The sequence below is a fragment of the Biomphalaria glabrata genome, chromosome 8 (assembly GCF_947242115.1).
Source record: "Biomphalaria glabrata chromosome 8, xgBioGlab47.1, whole genome shotgun sequence".
NCBI lineage: Eukaryota > Metazoa > Mollusca > Gastropoda > Planorbidae > Biomphalaria > Biomphalaria glabrata.
In genome coordinates, this window is record NC_074718.1 from 45403272 (window position 1) to 45426613 (window position 23342).

The 23342-nt window shown below is 34.7% G+C and overlaps 2 protein-coding genes across 3 annotated transcripts in view; one reads left to right on the top strand and one right to left on the bottom strand.

Annotated features, from left to right (window-relative positions):
- LOC106058241 (uncharacterized) overlaps positions 1-5250 on the bottom strand; it is a 42882-nt gene extending 37632 nt beyond the window's left edge. Inside the window, exon 1 of the mRNA XM_056038875.1 lies at positions 5001-5250. The gene's annotated coding sequence lies outside the window, so the exon portion shown is untranslated. The remainder of the gene's footprint in view (positions 1-5000) is intronic.
- Positions 5251-12992: 7742 nt separating this feature from the next.
- The window catches only part of LOC106070706 (uncharacterized), a 131128-nt gene continuing 120778 nt past the window's right edge, over positions 12993-23342 (top strand). Inside the window, exons 1-3 of one of the 2 annotated variants that reach the window (XM_056037877.1) lie at positions 12993-13136; positions 18074-18157; positions 19835-19885. In XM_056037877.1, coding sequence (XP_055893852.1) covers positions 13029-13136; positions 18074-18157; positions 19835-19885 — 243 coding nt within the window. In that variant the 5' untranslated portion in view covers positions 12993-13028. The remainder of the gene's footprint in view (positions 13137-18073; positions 18158-19834; positions 19886-23342) is intronic. The other variant, XM_056037876.1, reaches the window with a different exon arrangement.

Below are 23342 nucleotides of genomic sequence, written 5' to 3' on the forward strand. Positions count from 1 at the left end.
AAATGGCAGACATTAAGACGGTTTGTTATTTATACAGTAAGTTAATTTCTATTTTTAGATCAGAATCCAATGCGTCATACCGATAGCGCTAACAACGGAATCTTCCCGAGCAAACGAGAGTTATTTATAGTTCAGGGGCGATAAAGATTTCGGTTTGGTGGAAGAAAAAAATGGCAACAACTACAAACAAAACGATTGTTATTAGTGTGAGCTCCTGGGATAGATTATGCTTGTGTGTGTGTGTGAGAGAGGGAGAGAGAGAGAGAAAGAAAGAGGAGGACGGGGCAAGGTAAAATACAATTGGTTAATTTAATATGGTAAAGAGCACTTGTATGAATGGCTTGATACTAGTGAAGATACCTAGAAATAAAACGCATAGCCATAGTGAATAAGAAATTCAATGTACCATACCAAAGATGATACATTATCAACGGTAAGATAAAAACTATAAGTAATAATTTCAAGTCGTGTCATTTGTTTGCCATTAGGTATAAGAATTGATGACACGGGGCGACCAAGAAATTCAACCAGTTCGAATCACATAGAATCACTGATGAAGTCAACACATCTTGCAAACGAGGCAGCAGACGCATTTGAAGTAGAAGAAATGAAATTGTACGAGAATTTCCGAAGTCAAATTTTACGAAAATTTCACGTGGTCAAAATAATAATCCGAAAACAGAACTGTATAAATTATCCATGGATCCGAAATGCATGTTGTTGTTTTTTTTATTGTTTTTTTTTCACTTTATTCGGAAATGACGTCATCAGCAGACGTCATCAGCAGACGTCGCACACTTTCCAAGGATATTCACTAGATTATCTTTGACTGAATGACTACGCTTTCATACACTGACCATTCAATGATCTATCGTCTGCTTCGTTAGTTCTCGTCATTGAGAAGAACATAAAGCGCTGGTTGTTGAGTGTGTATGTGTTTCGAGTGTGAAAGTTGTTCGTATTTGCATCTATATTGTTATTGTTACACTAATTACGCTGAGGTTTGTTTGTAAAATGTTTTACATAATTCGGATGTTCCTTCAGAGTTGAAGATAGTTTATTTCCTAGTCCAAACCTCCCACAGGACGACGGGGGATGGGAGCGGGCAGGGTTTGAACCCTCGACCGTCGATAAATCCGAACGACAGTCCAGCGCGCAAACCGCACGACCAGGCAGCCATCCTGGTCAAGTGTAGTCAAACTGAATTTCCATTGGATTGGACCAATAAAATTATCTTATCTTATCTTCTTTGGATTAGAATTTTAACAAGAAAAACATTTTAAAGCTTACAGCAAAAACAAACAAACAAACAAACGTTAAATGCTGTATAAGTCTACCCCTTCTCTAATGTCATTTAAACTTGTTACTGCGGCCTGTTTATGTGATAATTGCTGGTTGTTAAGAAGTATGATAAAACTAATAAAAATATTTTAAATTTCATACAGTGAAATGATAAGAATCAAATTGAAAACATGTAGAATTATTCGGAACTGGTAGCAGAAGTCGAGGATCTACCTGCTCAGATATCAGGGTCAGTGACAACAGATTTAGAACTTCGGCAAATTAAACGCAATGTGTGAAACGCAGGCCCGGTGGCGCCGTATTTTGTAAACACGTCTGCATCTAGACTGAACAAAAAACTAGTGTGTACAAGTAGCAACGAAACAAATAAGGAAGAAAAAAAAAGTGACAAGTGGAAAATTACTGAAAATAAATAAAATTCGGTTTTATTCATTGATATTTATAAGCAGTGCTTTTTTTTTTTTTGTAAAAAAAATATTTGGTGCCGGTACTCATGGCAGTGATTAGGCGCCGGTACTCAGTAGTTGATTGCCTAACTTTTAACTACTAAAAATTAATAATATGCGCTAAAATACAAGAAAAAAGTTTTTTTTCAAAAAAGGTGCCGGTACGGCGTACCAGTGCATACCGTCACAAAAAAGCCCTGTTTCTAAGTGAATTAATGTAGTCGGGATAGGGTATCTTATCTTATAATCTTATCTTATAAGATGTTCCTCAAAAACCATTACTACGTCCTACGGGTATCCGAGTGTTAATCTTGTATGTTAATCAGAAGAAAGTGAAACGGGGAGACAGAGAGAAAGACAGAAAAAGAGAGAGAGAGAAAGAGAGAAAGAGAGAGAGAGAGAGAGAGAGAGAATGGGTTGTCTGAACTAGCCAGGAAAACCAATGACTTTGTAGAATTTAAGTCATTGGTTAACATGTATGACTAGATTGACCTAAGAAAACGCCTAATCATCTTTTTTGATGTAATGTCTCTATTTTATAAGATAAGAGAGAGAGAGAGAGAGAGAGAGAGAGAGAGAGAGAAGGGAGATAAAGAATGAGTGTAGGGAAAGAAAGAACGGCCAGAAAATTAAAAAAAGAGAGAAAAAAAAAAGAATGTGATTTGTAAATCCATTTATCAATCTTTCACTGCTTACAAACTCACCGACCTATGTACTTACTGGATCTGTCTGACTACCAATCAAATTACCTATATATCATTCTGACTACAAGTTAGCACAATACCAGTGGCGTTGCAATGTACTTGTGGGACCAATTTAAAAAATGCAATGGTGGGCCCCCGCCAATTAGGTAAAAGAAGAACGAATTGAATCATCCTGTATGTCATTAGTACATTTAGAAAAAGACATTCCAGTGTATGTACCATCTTTTATTAATAGTGTCCTTACATTCAATGCTTGTGCGTCTTCTGTAAAGTAGTATACGACTATATAACAACGCCGACTATGGGCTAGAGCCCAGGGTTCAATGAACCCTTTAGCGCCATGGTGGCTACGCCACTGCTTTATACTTCTTAACCTATCAGCTAGTCAGGAAACGTGAAAATGACCAAGGTGCCTGTGTGTAGTCGCTGAATGAACTCTTTATGCTGTGCCTGTTCTATTTATGTGTATGTATCTGTCGTGTTGTCTAGATATGAGAAAAAGAGTCCTTGTAATCACAACAAATTTCCATAAGGATCAATAAAGCAGTCTTAGTCTTAGACTTAGTCTGGAACACGGCTACTTAAGTATTAATATACCTAGTCGCGATCATCCTGACATTTGAACATTTAAGATCATGGTGTGACCCCACATAGGTCTAGTACTGAACAGACTCTCGGCATTCACTATACAAGTCCAGCTCTATAACCTGAAAATACTCACTCGCTTCAAGACAAGTGCTCACCTTGAGGACGATTAGTCACCACCGACTTAATACTTCCCCATGTTTAAGTATTCAAACAGGCACACACACACACATTAACACTGGCACTTGAAATGCGTCACACACATCCACAAAATATTTAGCTTATTTAGTTCTGACACACACGCATCTGACACCTGATACACATACACCTGACACCTGATTCACATACATCTATCTGACACCTGATACACACATACATCTATCTTACACCTGATACACACAAAGATCTATCTAATACTTACACCTGATACGTAATACCTGACACACATCTATCTGACACCTGCAACACACATAGATAGATCACCTGATATACACATAGAAAGATATATACATATATATTACACCTGATGCACACATAGATCTGACACCTGATATACACATAGATATAATTGACAGATGATGCACACATAGATCTTTCTGACACCTGATACACACATAGATCTTTCTGACACCTGATACACACACAGAGATCTATCGCATACCTGATACAAACACAAATCTATCTGACACCTGATATACACCTAGATGTATCTGACACCTGACACACACACACACACACACAGGTTTATCTGATATACGCACATATATATCTGACACCTGATACACACAAAAGTGTACCTGAAACCTGATAGATATTTTGGCACACATATGACAGTTTTTTATGACACCTGATACACCACATCTGACACATATCGGACACCTAATACACATCCTGGCACATATCTGACACCTGATATACACACACACACGCTGACTTATCGTGCTCCAGACGTTCGGTGATGACCAGTTGAAAACGAATGTTGTGACGTCATTCATACAGATCATGATTTCTAAATTTCTAACTAATACAACTCTGCCATGATGATATTGTTCCAGCTATTAAAATATCATACAATGACGTCGCGTAATAAGGACACGTCATATTTTTATAATGGAGTTGAACTGTGGAAAAACAACGACAGAAAAACAAAACAAAAAAAGAACGAAGCGAACATGGCGATTCAACATGGTGAATGGTGATGACTGGTGCAAGGAAGTGACGTGTGGTTTGTTATTATAGAGATTTGGTATTGTTTACTTTCAATACAAACGGAAGAATACATACATGCATTGGATTTCATCTTAGATTTGGTTTACTTGATTTACATATTTCGGATTAGAATATAAGATTATTACACCCTAGCCCAAAAAAGTGCCGATCGACGGTGGGAGATGGCAGCGGGCAGGGTTAGAACCCGGGACCATGGAGACGATAGTCCAGAGCACACACCACACAACCAGGTTTGTCAAAGGATATGTGCGCTGATACAAAACACTTGCGGATCAAGGTGGGGGGGGGGGGAGGGGGGGGCTGGGAGGCATTGTGTAAATACGACTTTTTAAAAATTGAAAAGACAGAACTTTAGTTGTATTACCTACGATGCTAAACGGTATTTGTAATTTGTTATTAAATATATTTTCATAGTTGCCAAAAATAAATAAATTATAAATATAAATCAGTAAATAAATAATAAAAAAAAACAACCTTCGGCTCTAAACAAAGTAAAAAAAAAAAATGAGGTAGGCTTAAAGTTTATATCTGGCATATATTTGTTTATTTCCAATCCGTACATCGCACTTGAGTACATACATACATGCGTCATACGCGGTGTGCAAATAAATATACACTTTAAAAAATCCTCCACTCCCAACTCGAAATTTCTGGATTCGCCCTTGAGTTAAAAAAAAAAAAACATGTTTAAAATGAAATAGAAACTAGACCTATAGTAATCGATGATACCTACTTTCATTATTGTGCTATCTTCCTCCAGGCTTCAGCCACCTCACAGAATAGCGCTGATGGTCGTTGGGGCGAGTGGCGATGACGTAATGTCCACTTTCTTCCAGTTTTGAGCCCGAAATAAAAAAGAATATAATTACTGGAATTGAATAGCAGGAGCGACGAAATTAAGTCCTGGTCGATGTGCTGAACTCATGGAGTTAGCTTCCCTTGTATCCCACAGTGCCACAGCACACAGGTAGCAGACGTGAAGAAAATAAGGAGATGGGAAGATGAAGAGCGTGTGTTTTTTTTTTTTTTTGGAATATTTCTTTCTGCTTGTTGCTAGGAATTGTGGGAAGAGGAAGGGGTGCAAAGGAAACAGGAAGAGCAAGGCACGCGCACACACACACACTTCCCCGTATACACACATACAAACACTCAGAAGAAGTATAGACACATATAGATCTATAAATAAATACTCTCTGACTCGAAATTCTGAACATCTTATCTCTTTTGTTTTTCTCACTCTCAAAAGTTTCGCTTAAGACTAATGGTACTTTTAGCTTATAGATTGATTATGCTTTCCAGTATGTCTGGTCTGGCGATTATTTTTACTATAATCAAGTCACAGGACAAGAAATCTCCACCTGTTTTACTAGAGTTGCAATTATTACGACAATATACTCTATTTGTGCTAGAATTGTAGTTTCAATTCTCTAAATATAAAATGTTATTTTTTGTTATTGTTATAGAAAATAGTAAATGAGAAAGTTTAGCTTACTGAAATTTACATAATCTAAAGATAACGTTAATGTTTGATACGCCACTTTCAACGCTAATTCTACTGTTAAGTATAAATTGAGCAAACATGTATTAGGAATCCCATTGATTGAAAACGTACTTTCTCTACTGCAGTGCTTGTCCGTAAAAGCTGTTTTACATAGCTTCAATTCACTCGCTCTGTCTGTCTCTCTGGGAGGATTCTTTTACACGTTTTTTTCCTCCCACTTCCCATTCTCGTATAACGTTAAAACTTTGCACAATAAAATATAGTCCATGACAACGTATGAACCAGTTTAAAAAAAATAATTTATCAATTAGTTGATTAATAAGTGGTAATTAATAATTTTGTTTCAAATTGAAAAAGGAAAATAAATCTTGCAGTAATGAGAGAAATGTCAATAACTGAGCTGTTCTTTTCCTGATATAAATATGTTGTCTTTTTAAAATATTTTGTTCCTAATAAATGGTGACATTTAGGTAGTGATATACAGTATTGAAAGCAGTAGCGGCCCCAGTGGGTGGCAAGTGAGGAATTCTACCCAGGCCCCGCGCCTGATGGGGGGCCGGCGCCTGATGGTGGGGGGGGGGTCGCCTGATGGGGGCCCCGCGATCGTAGATTTCCTTGTCACCTTCAGCTTCGCAATCCAGATCAGTTCTCATTGACTAGGACTTGTTGCTCAATATTTGGAAGCCTTCCTAGGATTTATATGATACCGATTACTAGGCGATTACCACACATTTGTGGTTTAAAATACCGTTTAGTTTCGGTCGATTCATTGTTTAACGGTTCATCTTGTGCATCAATTAAAAACAATTAGCCGCAAGCGACCAATTAACATCGTTTAATTTGTAAATTAACCAAATCAAATCGGATTTGAATAGGAAAACGCGTAGTGATCAAGTTTGAACCAGTCGCAGGGCTATGGTTATTTCTACATGGTCATAGGTCATTTATAATGTTGTAACATAAACGCAACTTTTGAAAAATTGATTTCTTTAATGATAATTAATAAAGAAATATCATCATCATCACTCCTTTGAATTCCTCATGGAATATAGGGCCTCGACAAAAACACGCCACTCTCCACGGTCTCTTGCTAGCTTTTTGATGGTGTCCCAGCTCTTTCCGGTCTTCTCTGCTTCTTCGAGTACACTGCGTCGCCATGTTCTTTTTGGTCTTCCTCTGGGTCTTGTTCCCTGGGGGTTCCACTCTAAGGCCTGCCTAGCTCTGTTGCTGGTATCTTTTCTAAAGAAATATAGTTTTTTTTTTTTTTTTTTTTTTACTTTCTAGGGGGGATACGTTCCGAGACCGCAAGCGAAAATTAAAATGTCCGCGGTGTTTAATTTCATATAGGCCTACTTACACTAGATTTGGATGCGAACAGTATCACAAGACATCCTCAAACACTTTCATCTCCTAGATAACTATTTCCCATCTCTTAATAACATTTACGTGTCAACTGTATTGATATAAAATAATGTATTGTCTTTTCTTTTGAATAAAAATTTAAAAAAAAAAAAGAAAAAAAGGAGGTCCAAAAAAAGAGGCTAAAGCCCAGAAAAGAGGTGAATGAAATGCCCAAAAAAAGAGGCAAAGAAAAGAGGCAAAAGCCCAGGGATTCCTAGGATGTAAACAGCTCGACAACTGAAGCTGAGGTATCCTAAGAAAAAAAAAAAAAGAAAGAAAAAAAAAGAAAGAAAAAAGAGAAAAAAAAAGAAAGAAAAAAAAGAAAAAAACAAAAAGAAAGAAAAACAAGAAAAAAAAAGGAAGAAAAAAAAAGAAAGAAAAAAAAAAGAAAAAAAAAAGAAAGAAAAAAAAAAAAAAGAAAGAAAAAAAACAAAAAAAGAAAAAAAAAAAGTTTCTGAAGTTACGACATGTGACGGGGCAACTGAGCTGTTGGTCTACACAGGTTGCGACGTCGCAGGTCAGTGTTGAGGCTTACTATAAGGTTTAGTCTCGATTGAACCAGTTAACGGATGGCTGCCTGGTCGTGCGGTTTGCACGCTGGACTGTCGTTCAGATTTATCGATGGTCCCGGGTTCAAACCCTGCCCGCTCCCATCCCCCGTCGTCCTGCGGGAGGTTTGGACTAGGAAGTAATTATCTTCAACTCTGAAGGAACATCCGAAACATGTAAAACATTTTACAAAACGTGCTATACCGTTATTTCGGCCAATCAGCATCCAGAAAGTTTGTCGATGACGTTTTCATTATTCTTTCCCAATATAGGCTACAATGCATATATACATCGGCTGGACGCGGGAAAAACCATGCTGAAATAAAAAACAAACACGGGAGTATTCTTTTCTCATTATTTATTGTAAAAGCCAGTGGTAAAGCCCTTCCGCGAAAGTTGTATCTGCGAACGTCAAGGGACAACTGTAGCTCCTATCGCACGCTTTGTTCTTAAAGAACATCAATTTGGCTCCGGCATTCAGACCGCGCATCGGGAGAGAAGATAGATATTAGTAATAGTGCGATTTGCAGAGCGACAAGCCAGGCAAGTTCCGGGACTGAATCCCGTCTGTGACCGTCTAAGCCAGCGGTTCTCAACCTTTTATGCTCGGCGACCCCTTTTTACAATCCCCCACTCTGCCGCGACCCCTCCCCCCCCCCCGGGCAAACACACACAGCAATAGAAGAATAGACAAAAACAATCCATTTTTTCGATGGTCTCTGGCGACCCCTGGAAAATCGTCAATCGACCCCCAAAGGGGGTCGCGACTCACAGGTTGAGAACCCCTGGTCTATGCATTTATTTGGTTATTGCAAGGGTTCTGGTTCTACACCGTAATAAATAGTTACTTTTCCGACTTCAGCTAAGCAGAAACTATTATTGTCTAGTTTGTTGATTTTTCGTGCGAAATGTTTCTGAATCATTAGTTACGTTTATTAACCTTAAAAGGCGAAATGTTTCTTGCAGGACAATTACAACACAGTATGTAATTAGTGAAAGGCCAATAGTACAGTAGGCCTACCTACTTAAGGTTATATGCCTTCGCTTGTTCTGTAGATCAGTGGCGTAACTAAAAAAAGGGGGGGGGGTGTAGTTGATGTTATAGATGTCTTTGCTGCACAGAATGCACGACGTGAAGCGATATCAATTTAGATTTGTCCCTTGTGCATTATTTAACTAATAAACAACGGTATTATTCATTAAAAGAGTCTTGATGATTACTTTTTGTTAAGTTTACTGATATACTGAACCAATTTGATTTGGGGCTTATATATTTTTGCGTACATTATCTCATGTCATATGTCGAATGTCAAAATGCAAGGGGCCCCCAAAGAGGTCAATCCCCCCGGGCCCCCAAATCCCTAGTTACGCCCCTGCTATAGATGTAGTGTTTATCTGCAGTTCGCGCCTAAATCTGTAAGTTTCGGGAAGAAGGGGCTCGTTAGCCTTGGCTGGCTACCCATAGTGATGGGTAAAAGTTAACTAAAAAGTTAGAAACTAACTAAAAAAAATTGTTAAGGCCATTGTTTAACTAGAAATAAAAAGTTTAGTTAAAATCGTAGTTTTTTTTTTTTTTTTTAGTTACTAACTAAAAAGTTTAATTAAAACATGTGGTCAGGGTTGAAACGCACTCCCTGTTTTCTGGTCATGTGATATCAATAACTTTGATTATCAAAAGAATGATGCAGTTAACAACTATTTAGACAGTCTGCATTTGAAGAGGGTAAAGTATGATCCTAGTAGAAGTTATGGGAGTAAATATTTTCACTTGAAAGTAGCAGTATTATAAAATGTTAAACATTTTTTGCCAAAAGCTTCTATGCAGTATTATGAATGAGGTTGTTCCGAATTTTTTTGTGAGTCACGTGGAGGTGTTTAATTTCTGTTTCTAGTGGGAATCTGATTAGTGAGTTAGGTCAATATTTAGTGGTTTCAATCAATTTATTTGCGGCAAACAATTTTTTTTTAACTGCAGGAACATCAAGTACACCCTTTTATAGTCTTGAGACTTATTATTGAAATGTAAGAATTGACAGTTAGGCCTATATAGATCTTAAAGCATTAGGATAATCAACTCTATAAAAAAAAAACTTAATCCACACTCCTCTTGACCATTAAGTAAATAGACTGTGTCCAACTGATTTTAACGTCTTGTCCGCTAGACATACACACGTAGGCCTAGTGTACTGTACGTGTGTAGTTGATGATACTACAAGACTACCTTGCATTTTGTTTCATTACGCGTTATGCAATAGTGTTTTTGCTTAATGTGGAGTGGTCAGACGAGGCATGGCTAGTCAAGAATGTTCTTTACACTAAAACAGTTACACACCCTCCCTGACCAGAAAGTAAATAGACGGTGTGTCCAACTGATTTTAACAACCTGGCCAGATAGATGTACACCTGTAGGCCTATAGTGTACTGAGTGTGCAGTCCATAATGACAAGACCACCGTTTTTTTCCCCTTGCGCGTTTAACGGTTATGCAAATAGTGTTAGTTGTATTTTTAGTGGTCAGACAAAAATAGCACATCGGCATGGTTAGTCCAGCATGTATTTTACACTATGAAACAGTTATACGGTCAAATGTTTCTTAAAACTCCAACAATTTTTTGTCTATTTCATTGGTTACTATTTTTTTTTAAAAGGAAACCTCAGAATTTGCGCTATTCAGTTTTAGCTTTATCATCATAGGAATCCTTGGGCCTTAGGCCTCTTTTCTTTGCCTCTTTTTTTGGCTTTATGTGCCTCTTTTATGGGCCATCTTGCCTCTTTTGTGGGCTTTTTTTTTTTTTTTAATGTTTTTAATTGTAAGTTATCATAATTCACAAGTATTAAATCATAAACAATTGAAAAGTGATTTACCTAAAAATATAATAATAGTAACAGAAATATTATTTAATATCAAAGACATATCTACCTAACCAATGAACCCCTTAAAGACAGAACAATCAACACAATATGTCTAATTTTTAAACTCTGATTGTATGCTATTTAATGAGACTTTAAACTTTACCCGGTATAAGTAATTGAAAATTTCCGTTATATAATAAGTTAATATAATTTTTTAAAAAAAGTACCATTCTTTTGTAAATGTTTTAATTGAAGGCAAAAATACAAGCACACATATTTATTTAGATATCTTTTAATTTTTTTTTATTGTGCATTAACGTTTATGTAAGAAACATATTCCTTAGTACTGATTTTATTATGGATAAATATTTCTAGGTCAACTCCCCCCCCCCCAAAAAAAAAGTTTGTTATAGTTTAATTAATTTTCTTTAGTTTAGTTTAACAAAATTTGAAATACATGATAAACTAATAGTGTAACTACTTTATTTTAGTTGATAACTAGTTTTAGTTTAACTTTTAAAAGTTAGTTTAGTTACCATCACTAGCTACCCACCTAGGAGAATCCAAACCTTTGCTGCCTTGCTGTACTGAGAAAATATTAGGATTCGGCGACCCTAGGCAGATTGCTGTAACGGTGTTGGCTATGACTCAAATCGTCATTGAAAGTGGGGAAGGGAAAAGGCACTGGGCAGTGGCGTAGCAAGGTACCCGTTGGCCCGGTTTCATTGAGCCCCTTCGCGCCATGGATGCTACGCCACTGGCGCTGGTGTAGGTTGCAGTTTTATTTTAAATTTCATTTTGAGCATGTGCGTAAACAAAATATCCTTTACGTACAAAAAAATATGAGCAGCTGAATCATACTTAAATTAATTATGCTCCAAACTCCTTTAATGTTTTCCTTCAAAGAAATAGTGAACAAATGTTCTGTTAAAAAAGTGGCCAGGTGGCTGTCAGTTAGTATTGCCAGATCACTGCAAGTTACAGTTACCAGATTGCCATAAAAAAAAAGATCAACTCGTGTTTCCCAGCAGGAGACTGGAGCTCCAGTCTACCGATAATTACTTCCCTTTCTCACTCCATGAAAACTCGCAAACATTTTTGATTAATATTTGATCTATTTATAGACTACAAAAAAATCAGTTTTCTATTACATAACCACATTATTTAAATCTACCGCCACTCACCCCCACCCCCTAAAAAAAAAGCTACATCTAAATTTAATTTTCTTTACTGATTGTGTAAGAGATTTAACTTTGTGTGTTGAAAAGAGTTCGGATAAAACAGAGATGGAAAAAAAAAGACAAAATGACAATAGTACACCCCTTGGTGTATCTTTACCAGTGTAGGTCCTATCTTGAACTATATCTTGCAAAGTTGTGTATAATATAGGTATAGGCCTATATGTTTTAATAAAATAAATTAATGAGAAGCCTATCTGAAAGAATGGACACAGCATCTGCGTTTAAATTTTATCGAATCTTTCGCTTAATATAAAACTTGTTTTCAAACGTTTAGATAAAACCATTTATGTATTTTATTAAAATCAAATGGCGAGACCATGGACGAGAGCTATTTATAGAGAGACCAGTATGGCGTCTTAAAATTCCCATATAAATGCTATAAATGTGTGCCAGTGCAGTGTTACTAACGTTTTATTTAAATTCATAAGCAAAATGTGTTACATGTCTGTCTTGGTAGCGAAGATTAATGTATTTTTTACTTGTCTATTATGTCTTAACCACTGAAAAGTCGACGAGACATTAACGAAAATAATGAAATAGGAAGCTCCACCAAAAAGAAAAAAAAGTTTTACACTTTTCTATTATGCTATTATACTTGATGGGGACAAATAAATAAACATTACAGCTCATTATTATCTCAATTTTCATAAAAATCAATTGACTCTAGAACAATCTAGATCAAAATAGATTTAAAATTTCGTATCAAAGAAAAAAAGTTGACAGAAAAAGTAAAAAAGAAAGATGAATTTTAAAAAAGCTGGCCAAACTTGCTCAAACACATTAATGTATCTATATCTATAACATACTAAAATAAAACAAAATTAAAAAGAAAAAAAAAAAGAACGATACTTGACTCTAAATATGGCTCTCGCTTTTGGTCTCGTCATTTGATTTCCCAAAGGCGTAAAAAAAAGTTTTACCCAAACGCGATATTTTATTAGTTTAACCACATTAACACACTTGTCTGTATTTCATTGTTATTGGTCTTTAGCTTTGCATTTAGACTAGAAATCTTCTTTCAGCATCCCTGACAGCGCCATGACCCCTTCTGACCTCACACTGCCATAATTATGATTCTCGTGCGTCCGTGTGATTTAAAAAGCGTATTCGATACCTGTCGACGTAGGTCTAGATGTAGAATCTATGTCCATGTTATTGGTGTTCCGGTTAATGGTTGACAGGTATTTTATTTTCTGGGATTAATTTCTGCACAAAAAATGAACAGCAAAAGTTTGCAGATGATGGATTCCGTGCTGACGGAGCTGGGATTATGTCGGAAACAGATTACCAGAGAAGAAAGCGTGTTTCGTGCAGTGTCTGAAAAGGTGAGTGACCACCGTGTCATGCTTGCCCACGTGAAAGTCTCCCACACCGGATGAGGATGATGATGAATGATGATAACGACCGTGGCACGTAGGCTGCAGTCACTTGTCAAACCCATAGTGGCCATAGTATTATTTGACCAGTGTGTAGACTAATAAACTACATTTCATCATATAGTAGGCTACAAGCTGAAAACATACCTACTACACACAACACAGTAAAATTTCACAAAAAAAAAACAAAAAAAAAAAACGAATCTAGTCTAGACCTAGAGTCTAGAGTCTAGATTCTTATTTCTAGAGTCTAGACCTAGATCTAGTCTAGGACAAGATAGATCTAGACTAGAGTCAGTAGAGTCTAAATCTATATAGATCTATAGTCTCCATTAATTCAAAATCTATCATATAGATTGACTAGATCTATAAATAGATTTAAACTAGACTGACTAGTATTCTAGTCTAGATAGATCTATAAAAAATCTATTCTTACCTAGATTAGATACTGGTACTAGTCATCTATCTTACACAAAATAGGACCTACTAGTCAGTGTAGTGTAGATCCAGTCAATCTAGATGATGGATTTGAAATAATTTGATGAAGACTGCCTAGTCTAGATTCTAGAATTTTAATTTGAATAACACACTTCATTTTATTCAATCTATACATAGATAATCAGTAGATTCCAGATTACATGCTCTACAACTAGGCTCTATTGATTCAGTAGATCTATATTGATCTGTCTAGATCTAGATTATAAAAGATATATAGATCCTAGATTTACAGTATCTCTTGATCTCTAAAAGACTCTAAATCTTCATAACTTGGAAGACCATGTTAAATATTGACAAGCATATCTAGCTAATAGACTCTTTTATAAAAACAAAATTGACCACAAATGTTTTGCTTTCTTATCTAGATCCCAAAATTTGTAATCATTAGAAACACACATTTTTTTTTTGGGGGGGGGGATGGTTTTCAAAGTGTTAGGTAAATGTACTTGGACTGGTGTCATGATGGTCTTTAGTCTTCTACTGAATGCTGTAAGAAGTTTGTGCCTTGACATCTATCTTTTAGGAAAAAAATGTATGAAAGATTCCAATCAAATTCAAGTCCAATAAGCTTTGAGCCATTCTAGATCATGAAATAAACACCCAACATAACCTTTTGATATATATGATGAACAGTCTAGTCAGTGTTGATCAAGTATTTTTTAAAGAATACACAAGCCCATTTAGTCTTGCACTATTAGATGTTGAAGCAATCAAAATTATGAAAGACTCTGTGTTTGATGCTAGAAAAGATACAGTGTTGATTTCTGAAGAGATGCTAGGAAGTTTTCACTTCAACCATAGCTTTAACATCATTTATTGTTGCCACAAATGCCATGGAAGTCATGTTCAGTTGTAGAGTGTTTGTTCTTAAAAATACATTGTTATAACATATATTGGCCAAGATTTTATACTGAAGGATTAAAATGGTATTTTATTTTAAAGTATTCCTCTCTAATAATAACCTGTGTTAGTATTTATTAATGAAACACATTTTATGACTTTTCTTTTCACATAGATGTCTTTTTACCCCACACCTGCCTCTTCTCTTTGTATCCTACATCTGGCTCTTCTCTTTGTATCCTACTTCTGGCTCTTCTCTTTGTATCCTACTCCTACCTACATGTCCTAATCTCATTCTGCCCTCTGTGTTCTCCCTTTGTCTTCTATGGCTCCATCTCTCTTTGTCTTTTATCTCCATATCTCCCTTTGTCATTTCCAGATCTCTTTGTCTTTTATCTCCATATCTCCCTTTGTCATTTCCAGATCTCTCTTTGTCTTTTATCTCCATATCTCCCTTTGTCATTTCCAGATCTCTCTTTGTCTTTTATCTCCAGATCTCTCTTTGTCATTTCCAGATCTCCCTTTGTCATTTCCAGATCTCTGTCATTTCCAGATCTCTCTTTGTCATTTCCAGATCTCCCTTTGTCATTTCCAGATCTCTCTTTGTCATTTCCAGATCTCTCTTTGTCATTTCCAGATCTCTCTTTGTCATTTCCAGATCTCTCTTTGTCATTTCCAGATCTCCCTTTGTCATTTCCAGATCTCTTTGTCATTTCCAGATCTCTTTGTCATTTCCAGATCTCTTTGTCATTTCCAGATCTCTCTTTGTCCTTTATGTCCACATCTCTTTTTGTACATGTACTTATCTCCTTCTGAGCTCTTTGTCCACATTTATCTGTCCTCCATGTCCACATCACTGTGATAAATGTCTTTTTGTCCTCAGTGTCCACATCTCCCTTAGTTCTTCATGTCCTCAGTGTCCACATCTCCCTTAGTTCTTCATGTCCTCAGTGTCCACATCTCCTTTGTTTTTCATGTCCTCAGTGTCCACATCTCCCTTTGTTCCTCAGTGTCCACATCTCCCTTTGTTCTTCATGTTTTCAGTGTTCACATCTCCCTTTGTTCTTCATGTCCTCAGTGTCCACATCTCCCTTTGTTCCTCATGTCCTCATCTTCATCTGTCCTTCCTGTCCCCCCCCCTCATTCCTTAACTCTTTCTCTACTCATCTTTCCTTTTTTTTGTCCATTACAATTTTTTTTAATGACTCACAAAAACTTTAAAAGGGAAGTAATCCCTTTATAGAATATAAAAAAGGGTTATGTTTCTTGCTGCAATTCCCATACAAAATTTAAGCTATTTAAATCTTCAAATTATTTTTTTTCTAAGTTAATGAAAATTTTTGATCTTAGATTTCAATGATCCCTGTACTTTTTAAATACCAGTTTAAATCATATTCTCACAGGGTTTTATTCTCAAGGATTAAAATACAAACGCTACTCTGTTAAATCTTGTTCTGTCAGTGTGGTAGTTTATCATTGTGCTGTCTGCACAAAGAATTTTGTTTATATTGTTTTTGAAATAGTTGTATCAAACTTAAACAATTTCTTTGGAAAGTTTTAATTATCCAATTAAGGTGATATTTGTTAACTAGGAGTTGGGTGCATAATGTTTGGTAAAATTGTGTGTAAACAATGTATTAAACTTCAGACACTAGTTTTACAGTTTATGAACCATGCTGCCAATTTTATAAAAAAAATATCTAATGTGGTATTATACTATAAGCCTCATTGGATTATAATTAAATTCATTCATTAAATTAAATTCATTAGTAAAGAAAAACTAGTAAAACACCGAACCAAAACTTAAATGAATAGTACAATTTATTTAATTCATTGGATACTTTTTGGTGTATTGCAGAAACTGGCTCTTAAAACATCTGCCAATCATTGGCAGTGGATTGTTTTGTTTTACATAATCATGTCATAACAAGTACTACAAGTTGGACTTTTAAATTAAAGGGAAATAACAGTTTAATGTTTCCTTCCACATTCATCACTGTAACAGATAATGTTATGCAAATTAAAGGAAATAATGTATATACTCTAGCTCTTGACTTAAGAAAAAAAAATTTTCTGCTATTATACTTTGTTGTTTGCAATGAAAGCTTTAATTCAGGTAATAAATGGGGATTATATTAACTAGATGATCTGTTGCAGATATATATCTTTAGTATTGAAGCTAGAACACATACACATAAAATTTCCATGGCTCTTGGCTGAGTTCAAGTGACTGATTAAAATGCATAATTAGATTGACACATTGATATGGCTTGGTAATTTTCACCTCTTCTGAAGTAATGCTTGTAATTGATAAGATCAACACCGATAACAGTAAACTCAGGTGTACCTCAAGGAACAGTCTTGGGTCCACTACTATTTTTAATTTACATAAATAATTTACCAAATTGCATTAGTTCAGGAACAAAAAGTCAGATTATTTGCAGATGATTGCATAATATATAGAACAATAAAAACAACACAAGACACAGATATTTTACAAAGAGAATTAGATGAATTACAGAAATGGGAATCAAATTGGAGCATGTCTTTCCACCCAAAAAATGTCAGTTGTTAAGAGTAACAAAAAAACTAAAACAAATTAATTCCACTTATCTTATTCATGGCAAATCAGTAACACAGACTAAAAATGCAAAATACCTAGGTGCTATAATAAATGACAAACTGTCATGGAATCCACATATTGATGAAACTATAAAAAAATCCAACAAAGCATTAGGGTTTATTAAAAGAAATTTCTATAAATCAAATAAGAACATAAAACTAAAATGTTATTTAACCTTGGTTAGGCCAATAATAGAATATGCATCCTCCGTTTGGGACCCCTCAACTCAAGAAAACATTAAGAAACTGGAACAGACACAAAATAGAGCAGTGAGATTCATAACAAACGAATATTCACATTTGACTAGAGTAACACCTTTAGTAAAATCACTAAATTTAGAAAGCCTTCAGGACAGAAGGCTCAAAAGTAAAGTAGCAATCATACATAAAACACTGAACCATAATCTTCAAATACAAAAACAAAATTTAATAAAATACTCTGAAAGACACAAAGATAAAGGCACATTCCTCGTCCCATATGCTAGGACAAATTTGTACAAATACTCCTTCTTCCCTAGTGCTATTAGAGCATGGAATGGGTTGCCTGAGCTAGCCAGGAAAGCCAGTGACTTGGCAGAATTTAAGTCATTGGTTAATATGCATGACTAAATGCATGACGTGTAGGACGTAATCATCTTCTTTTTTGAAGTAACGTCTGTATTATATAAGATAAGAAGAAGATAAGATAGAATCAACAAAGCAAAATAGAGCTGTTAAATTTTTAACAAAGGAATATTCTCATTTGACTAGAATAATACCATTAGTTAAATCACTAAATTTACAGAAAATTCAGGACAGAAGGCAAATAGAGTATCGATAAAACACTGAACACTAATTTACAAATTTATTAGATAAGGTAACTTAAGATGTAGCATAGCTCCTATACAACAAGTCATACATTTTAAATGTTGCTTTTTTGTCTTCAGTTGTTTGGCAGCCAGTGTCACTATGATCGAGTCAAACTGCGATGCATCGAATATCTCAACAGACACTATAAACAGTTTCAACAGGTGGGTCCGTAGTTTAACTTTTTCTCTCCTAACTAACGATACCAACGTTGATTCCACCAGGATGTGGTAAATAATTACGGAGAGAAAGAGTTAACAAATTAGTCAATGTTTCAATGGAGGGTCAGTGATCATTTATATAGTGTCTTTAAAAAATAAACATGATTGTGTCCCTTAGTCTTATTTCATAGTATTGAAAAGCAAATATGACATAATGACAAACTAGACGACTTAAATATCTTATTTTAATGTCTCATATAACTGTTTAAGCTGAATTTATATATAATTATTTACAAAATTAAGATTAATTAGTTTAATTTTAACATTGCTTCAATTAACTCTAAGAACTAATTTCTTTTGACAATAGTGCCTAAAAAAACTGGAAAAAATGTGATTGAATAGCTTATAGAATTGTTTTTTTTTTAATGTATATAAATTGTTTTTATTTAACAAACATTTATAGTATTATAATGAAATGTTTTTAACCCTTAAGATGCGTGTGGTAGTTTAGCCTCTAAACATGAACATTGTAATTTCATTTTGAATGCCTTCATTGTAAAACAGCTCAGCACTTTAAGGGTTAATGAACCCTTCTGTTTTTTTTTTTTTTTTTTTTTACAATTTGTGATCATCATGTTGTAAGAAGTTGAGTAATAAGTAAAAAAAAACAACACATTTTGTACAAATGTTTGTACTTTCTCAAAATATTTATATTTTACTTTTTAACACATAATTATGAATTTTAATGGAATTAAATTACCCTTTTGAGAAAAACAGAAAACCAAATGTAAATGAAAATGGGCAAAATCCCTAATTTTAAATGAATCATATTTAGATCCTCACCTTTGTAAATAATTAAATGAAATATATTTGGAATTTGAGAATATACAATATACATTCTGCCTTTATGTTAATCAAAAAAATGATTGTCTCTGGATTTTAATATCTATCAATAAATCTGGAACAGACACATAATAGAGCAGTGAGACTCATAACAAACAAATATTCACATTTGACTAGAGTAACACCTTTAGTAAAATCACTAAATTTAGAAAGCCTTCAGGACAGAAGGCTCAAAAGTAAAGTAGCAATCATACATAAAACACTGAACCATAATCTTCAAATACAAAAACAAAATTTAATAAAATACTCAGAAAGACACAAAAATAAAGGCACATTCCTCATCCCATATGCTAGGACAAATTTGTACAAATACTCCTTCTTCCCTAGCGCTATTAGGGCATGGAATGGGTTGCCTGAGCTAGCCAGGAAAACCAGTAACTTGGCAGAATTTAAGTCATTGGTTAATATGCATGACTGAATGCATGGCGCGTAGGACGTAATCATCTTCTTTTTTTGAAGTAACGTGTGTACTATATAAGATAAGATAAGATCTCTACCGACCCTGTCATGTCAAAACATCATTTGATTTGTTCATGGACTCATAATTATTGCAACATTTTATGTGAGAAACTTGGTGTACAGCTATTTAGTTGTAATTTGTACATTTTTTACTTACTTATTTGCTCTGTAGACCTTGTGTGTCTCTTTTTCATGTAACTATAGAGGCGAAAACAAAACTTTGATATTTTTTCTTTTGCAGTCATTTTCATTACAGAAAAGTGTTTTAACAGATAACATAATTGTATTTCATCAATATTTTTGTCTTTGTTATTACAGTACATCACTGAATCATTGAGTGAAAGAATCATGGCGCTGTCAGATAGAAAGGTATGATTGTCCAGACATAATAATGTAATTACATTAAATACTCTGCTGCCTTGATAAGTACATTGAAAGGTAGAGATGACTCTTGATAGCAGAACACTTTTAATACCGACACACTCATTACTCTGATGGAGATGCTGTGGCTGAGTGATAAAGCGCTTGGCTTCTGAACCAAAAGTCCAGAGTTCGAATCCTGGTGAATACTGAGATTTTGAATTTTGGGATCTCTGGGCACCTCTAAGTCCATCCAGCTCAAATGTGTACCTGATATTAGTTGGAGAAAAGTAAATGCGGTTGTTGTTGCGCTGGCCACAGGACACCCTTGTTGACAACACCAAAAAATCCCCAGTTTGAGGAAGCTCTTTCTTTCTCATCTATTGTTTATGTTTTAACCTTGAAAGCCTCATATATCATATGGCTATATTGTTTGAAACACAATCTGTTGGTAATCTATTGTTTCCAGTAATCCAACAGTCCTTCTTTCCCGTAATCATTGGACTATCAAGAGTCATCTGTGTTGCCCGTCTGTGTAAAGTGTATGGGCGGTGGGGGAGACATTTCTGGTGCATCACTTCTGTTGTTTTTTTTTACTTTATATTTAATTGAAATCCTTTTGTTTTGACCCATTACCAAAAGCTCTTGCATATTGTGGGCAGTGGATCATCCACAATGAGATGTTTCTTTTAGTCTGAGATATTTTTTCTTGTAGACTGAACATTGCTGTGCATCAAGATCTTCAAGTAATCATTATTTTGTGTAGTGTTAAGCTATTCATCAAAGAAAATGGCACAAACTTTCAGAGTGTCTTACTATAGGACATTTTTGTGGAGATTGTAGCTAGTAAATTGAAATGTAAGGTTTTTATCTTATCTTCTTATCTTATCTTATATAATACAGACGTCACTTCAAAAAAGAAGATGATTACGTCCTACGCGTCATGCATTTAGTCATGCATATTAACCAATGACTTAAATTCTGCCAAGTCACTGGTTTTCCTGGCTAGCTCAGGCAACCCATTCCATGCTCTAATAGCACTAGGGAAGAAGGAGTATTTGTACAAATTTGTCCTAGCATATGGGACGAGGAATGTGCCTTTATCTTTGTGTCTTTCAGAGTATTTTATTAAATTTTGTTTTTGTATTTGAAGATTATGGTTCAGTGTTTTATGTATGATTGCTACTTTACTTTTGAGCCTTCTGTCCTGAAGGCTTTCTAAATTTAGTGATTTTACTAAAGGTGTTACTCTAGTCAAATGTGAATATTCGTTTGTTATGAATCTCACTGCTCTATTTTGTGTCTGTTCCAGTTTCTTAATGTTTTCTTGAGTTGAGGGGTCCCAAACGGAGGATGCATATTCTATTATTGGCCTAACCAAGGTTAAGTAACATTTTAGTTTTATGTTCTTATTTGATTTATAGAAATTTCTTTTAATAAATCCTAATGCTTTGTTTGATTTTTTTGTAGTTTCATCAATATGTGGATTCCATGATAGTTTTTCATTTATTATAACACCTAGGTATTTTGCGTTTTTAGTCTGTGATACTGGTTTGCCATGAATAAGATAAGTGGAATTAATTTGTTTTAGTTTTTTTGTTACTCTTAACAACTGACATTTTTCTGGGTGGAAAGACATGCTCCAATTTGATTCCCATTTCTGTAATTCATCTAATTCTCTTTGTAAAATATCTGTGTCTTGTGTTGTTTTTATTGTTCTATATATTATGCAATCGTCTGCAAATAATCTGACTTTTGTTCCTGAACTAATGCAATTTGGTAAATCATTTATGTAAATTAAAAATAGTAGTGGACCCAAGACTGTACCTTGAGGTACACCTGAGTTTACTGTTATCGGTGTTGATTTAGAGCCATTTATTATTACAGTTTGTTCTCTCCCTATCAGAAAGTCTTTAATCCACTGATGCAGTGGACCATTAATGCCGAAATATTTTAATTTTTTAAGCAAACTATGGTGGTGAACTTTGTCAAAAGCCTTAGAAAAATCTAGTAAGATAGCATCTATTTGTTCACTATTATCTAAACCTTTTGAAAAATCATCAATTAGTCCTATTAGTTGTGTTTCACATGATCTATATTTCCTAAAGCCATGTTGGTATGGTGTGAGGACATTATGTTGGTCTAAGTGGTTTATGATGTTGCTACATATTATGTGTTCTAGGATTTTACATGTGATGCTGGTAAGTGATACTGGTCTGTAGTTCCCTGGGTCAGATTTTTCTCCTTTTTTAAATAGGGGGGTGACATTAGCTTCTTTCCAGTCCTTTGGTACTCTGCCCTGGTTAAGTGAAGCCTGAAAGAGTATTTTGAACACTGGGGCTAGCTCATTACTTAGTTCTTTGAGTAATCTAGCTGGAATACCATCAGGTCCAGAAGCTTTATTTGGTTTGGTGTTGGCTAATAGTTTTTGAATTCCATTTTCTTGTACTACTATATCTTCTATGTTGTCTACTTGGTTCAAATTCAGTAATATGTCTTTGTCTCCTGGGGCTGAGAATGCTGATGCAAAGTATTTGTTTAGAATGTTTGCTTTAGTTTCATTATCATTATGTATTATGTTATGTTCATCTTTTAATGGCGCTACGCCTGTTGTTTCCATTTTCTTAGACTTAATGTATGACCATAGGTTTTTGTTGTTATCTTTAGATATTACATTGTTTATGTATTCACTCTGCAGCTGTCTGCTTACTTTTTGGGTTAAGTGTTTAATTTTTATATACTTTTTGTAAACTCTTTCTGCATTAGTTTCTTTAAATTTTCTATAGAGGTTTTCCTTCTGTTTACAAAGCTTCTTTAGTCTATTATTAAACCAGCATTTATTTATTTTGTTTGATGTGTATTTCTCTTGTACTAGATCTTTTCAGTTGTAAAACAACTTTGTCTATCTGAGTTTTAGTATACAACATAAGCTCGAACTTTTAGTTTGGCTGAGCCAGACTTGTTTTCACCACTGATTCTTTTAAAAAAACATTTGGCCTAGAAATTTCTCATTCCCTTTTTGAGGGCTGTACAGAGCAAACACAACTTTACTTACACTTGGTCTTTAAATGTAATATTTTTTTAACATTTGCTTAAAGCAATAAATGATTATAAAGTTAAATATAAAAACAAAATTAGGCTACACATTATCTAGTAATATGATGTGGACACAAAGAAATTGTTGAAAACTTATCAATAGCAAAATTAGAGTTTGTTTTTATCAACTATTGAGCTCAGCGAATTATTTGTTTTATAATATTATCTGCCTTTCTGTTGCAAGATTTATTGCATGAACTATTATCTCCCCTTCTATATTCACTCATTGATTTGTAGAATTATTTTGGCAATGTAAGTTGATCTGATTGAAAGTTTTTCTTCCATTTCTGGAATCTTCTTAACAGAAAAATTTTATTTGTTTATAATCATAAATTATTTGATAGGGAAAATTTCTTGTTTATGTAATGTC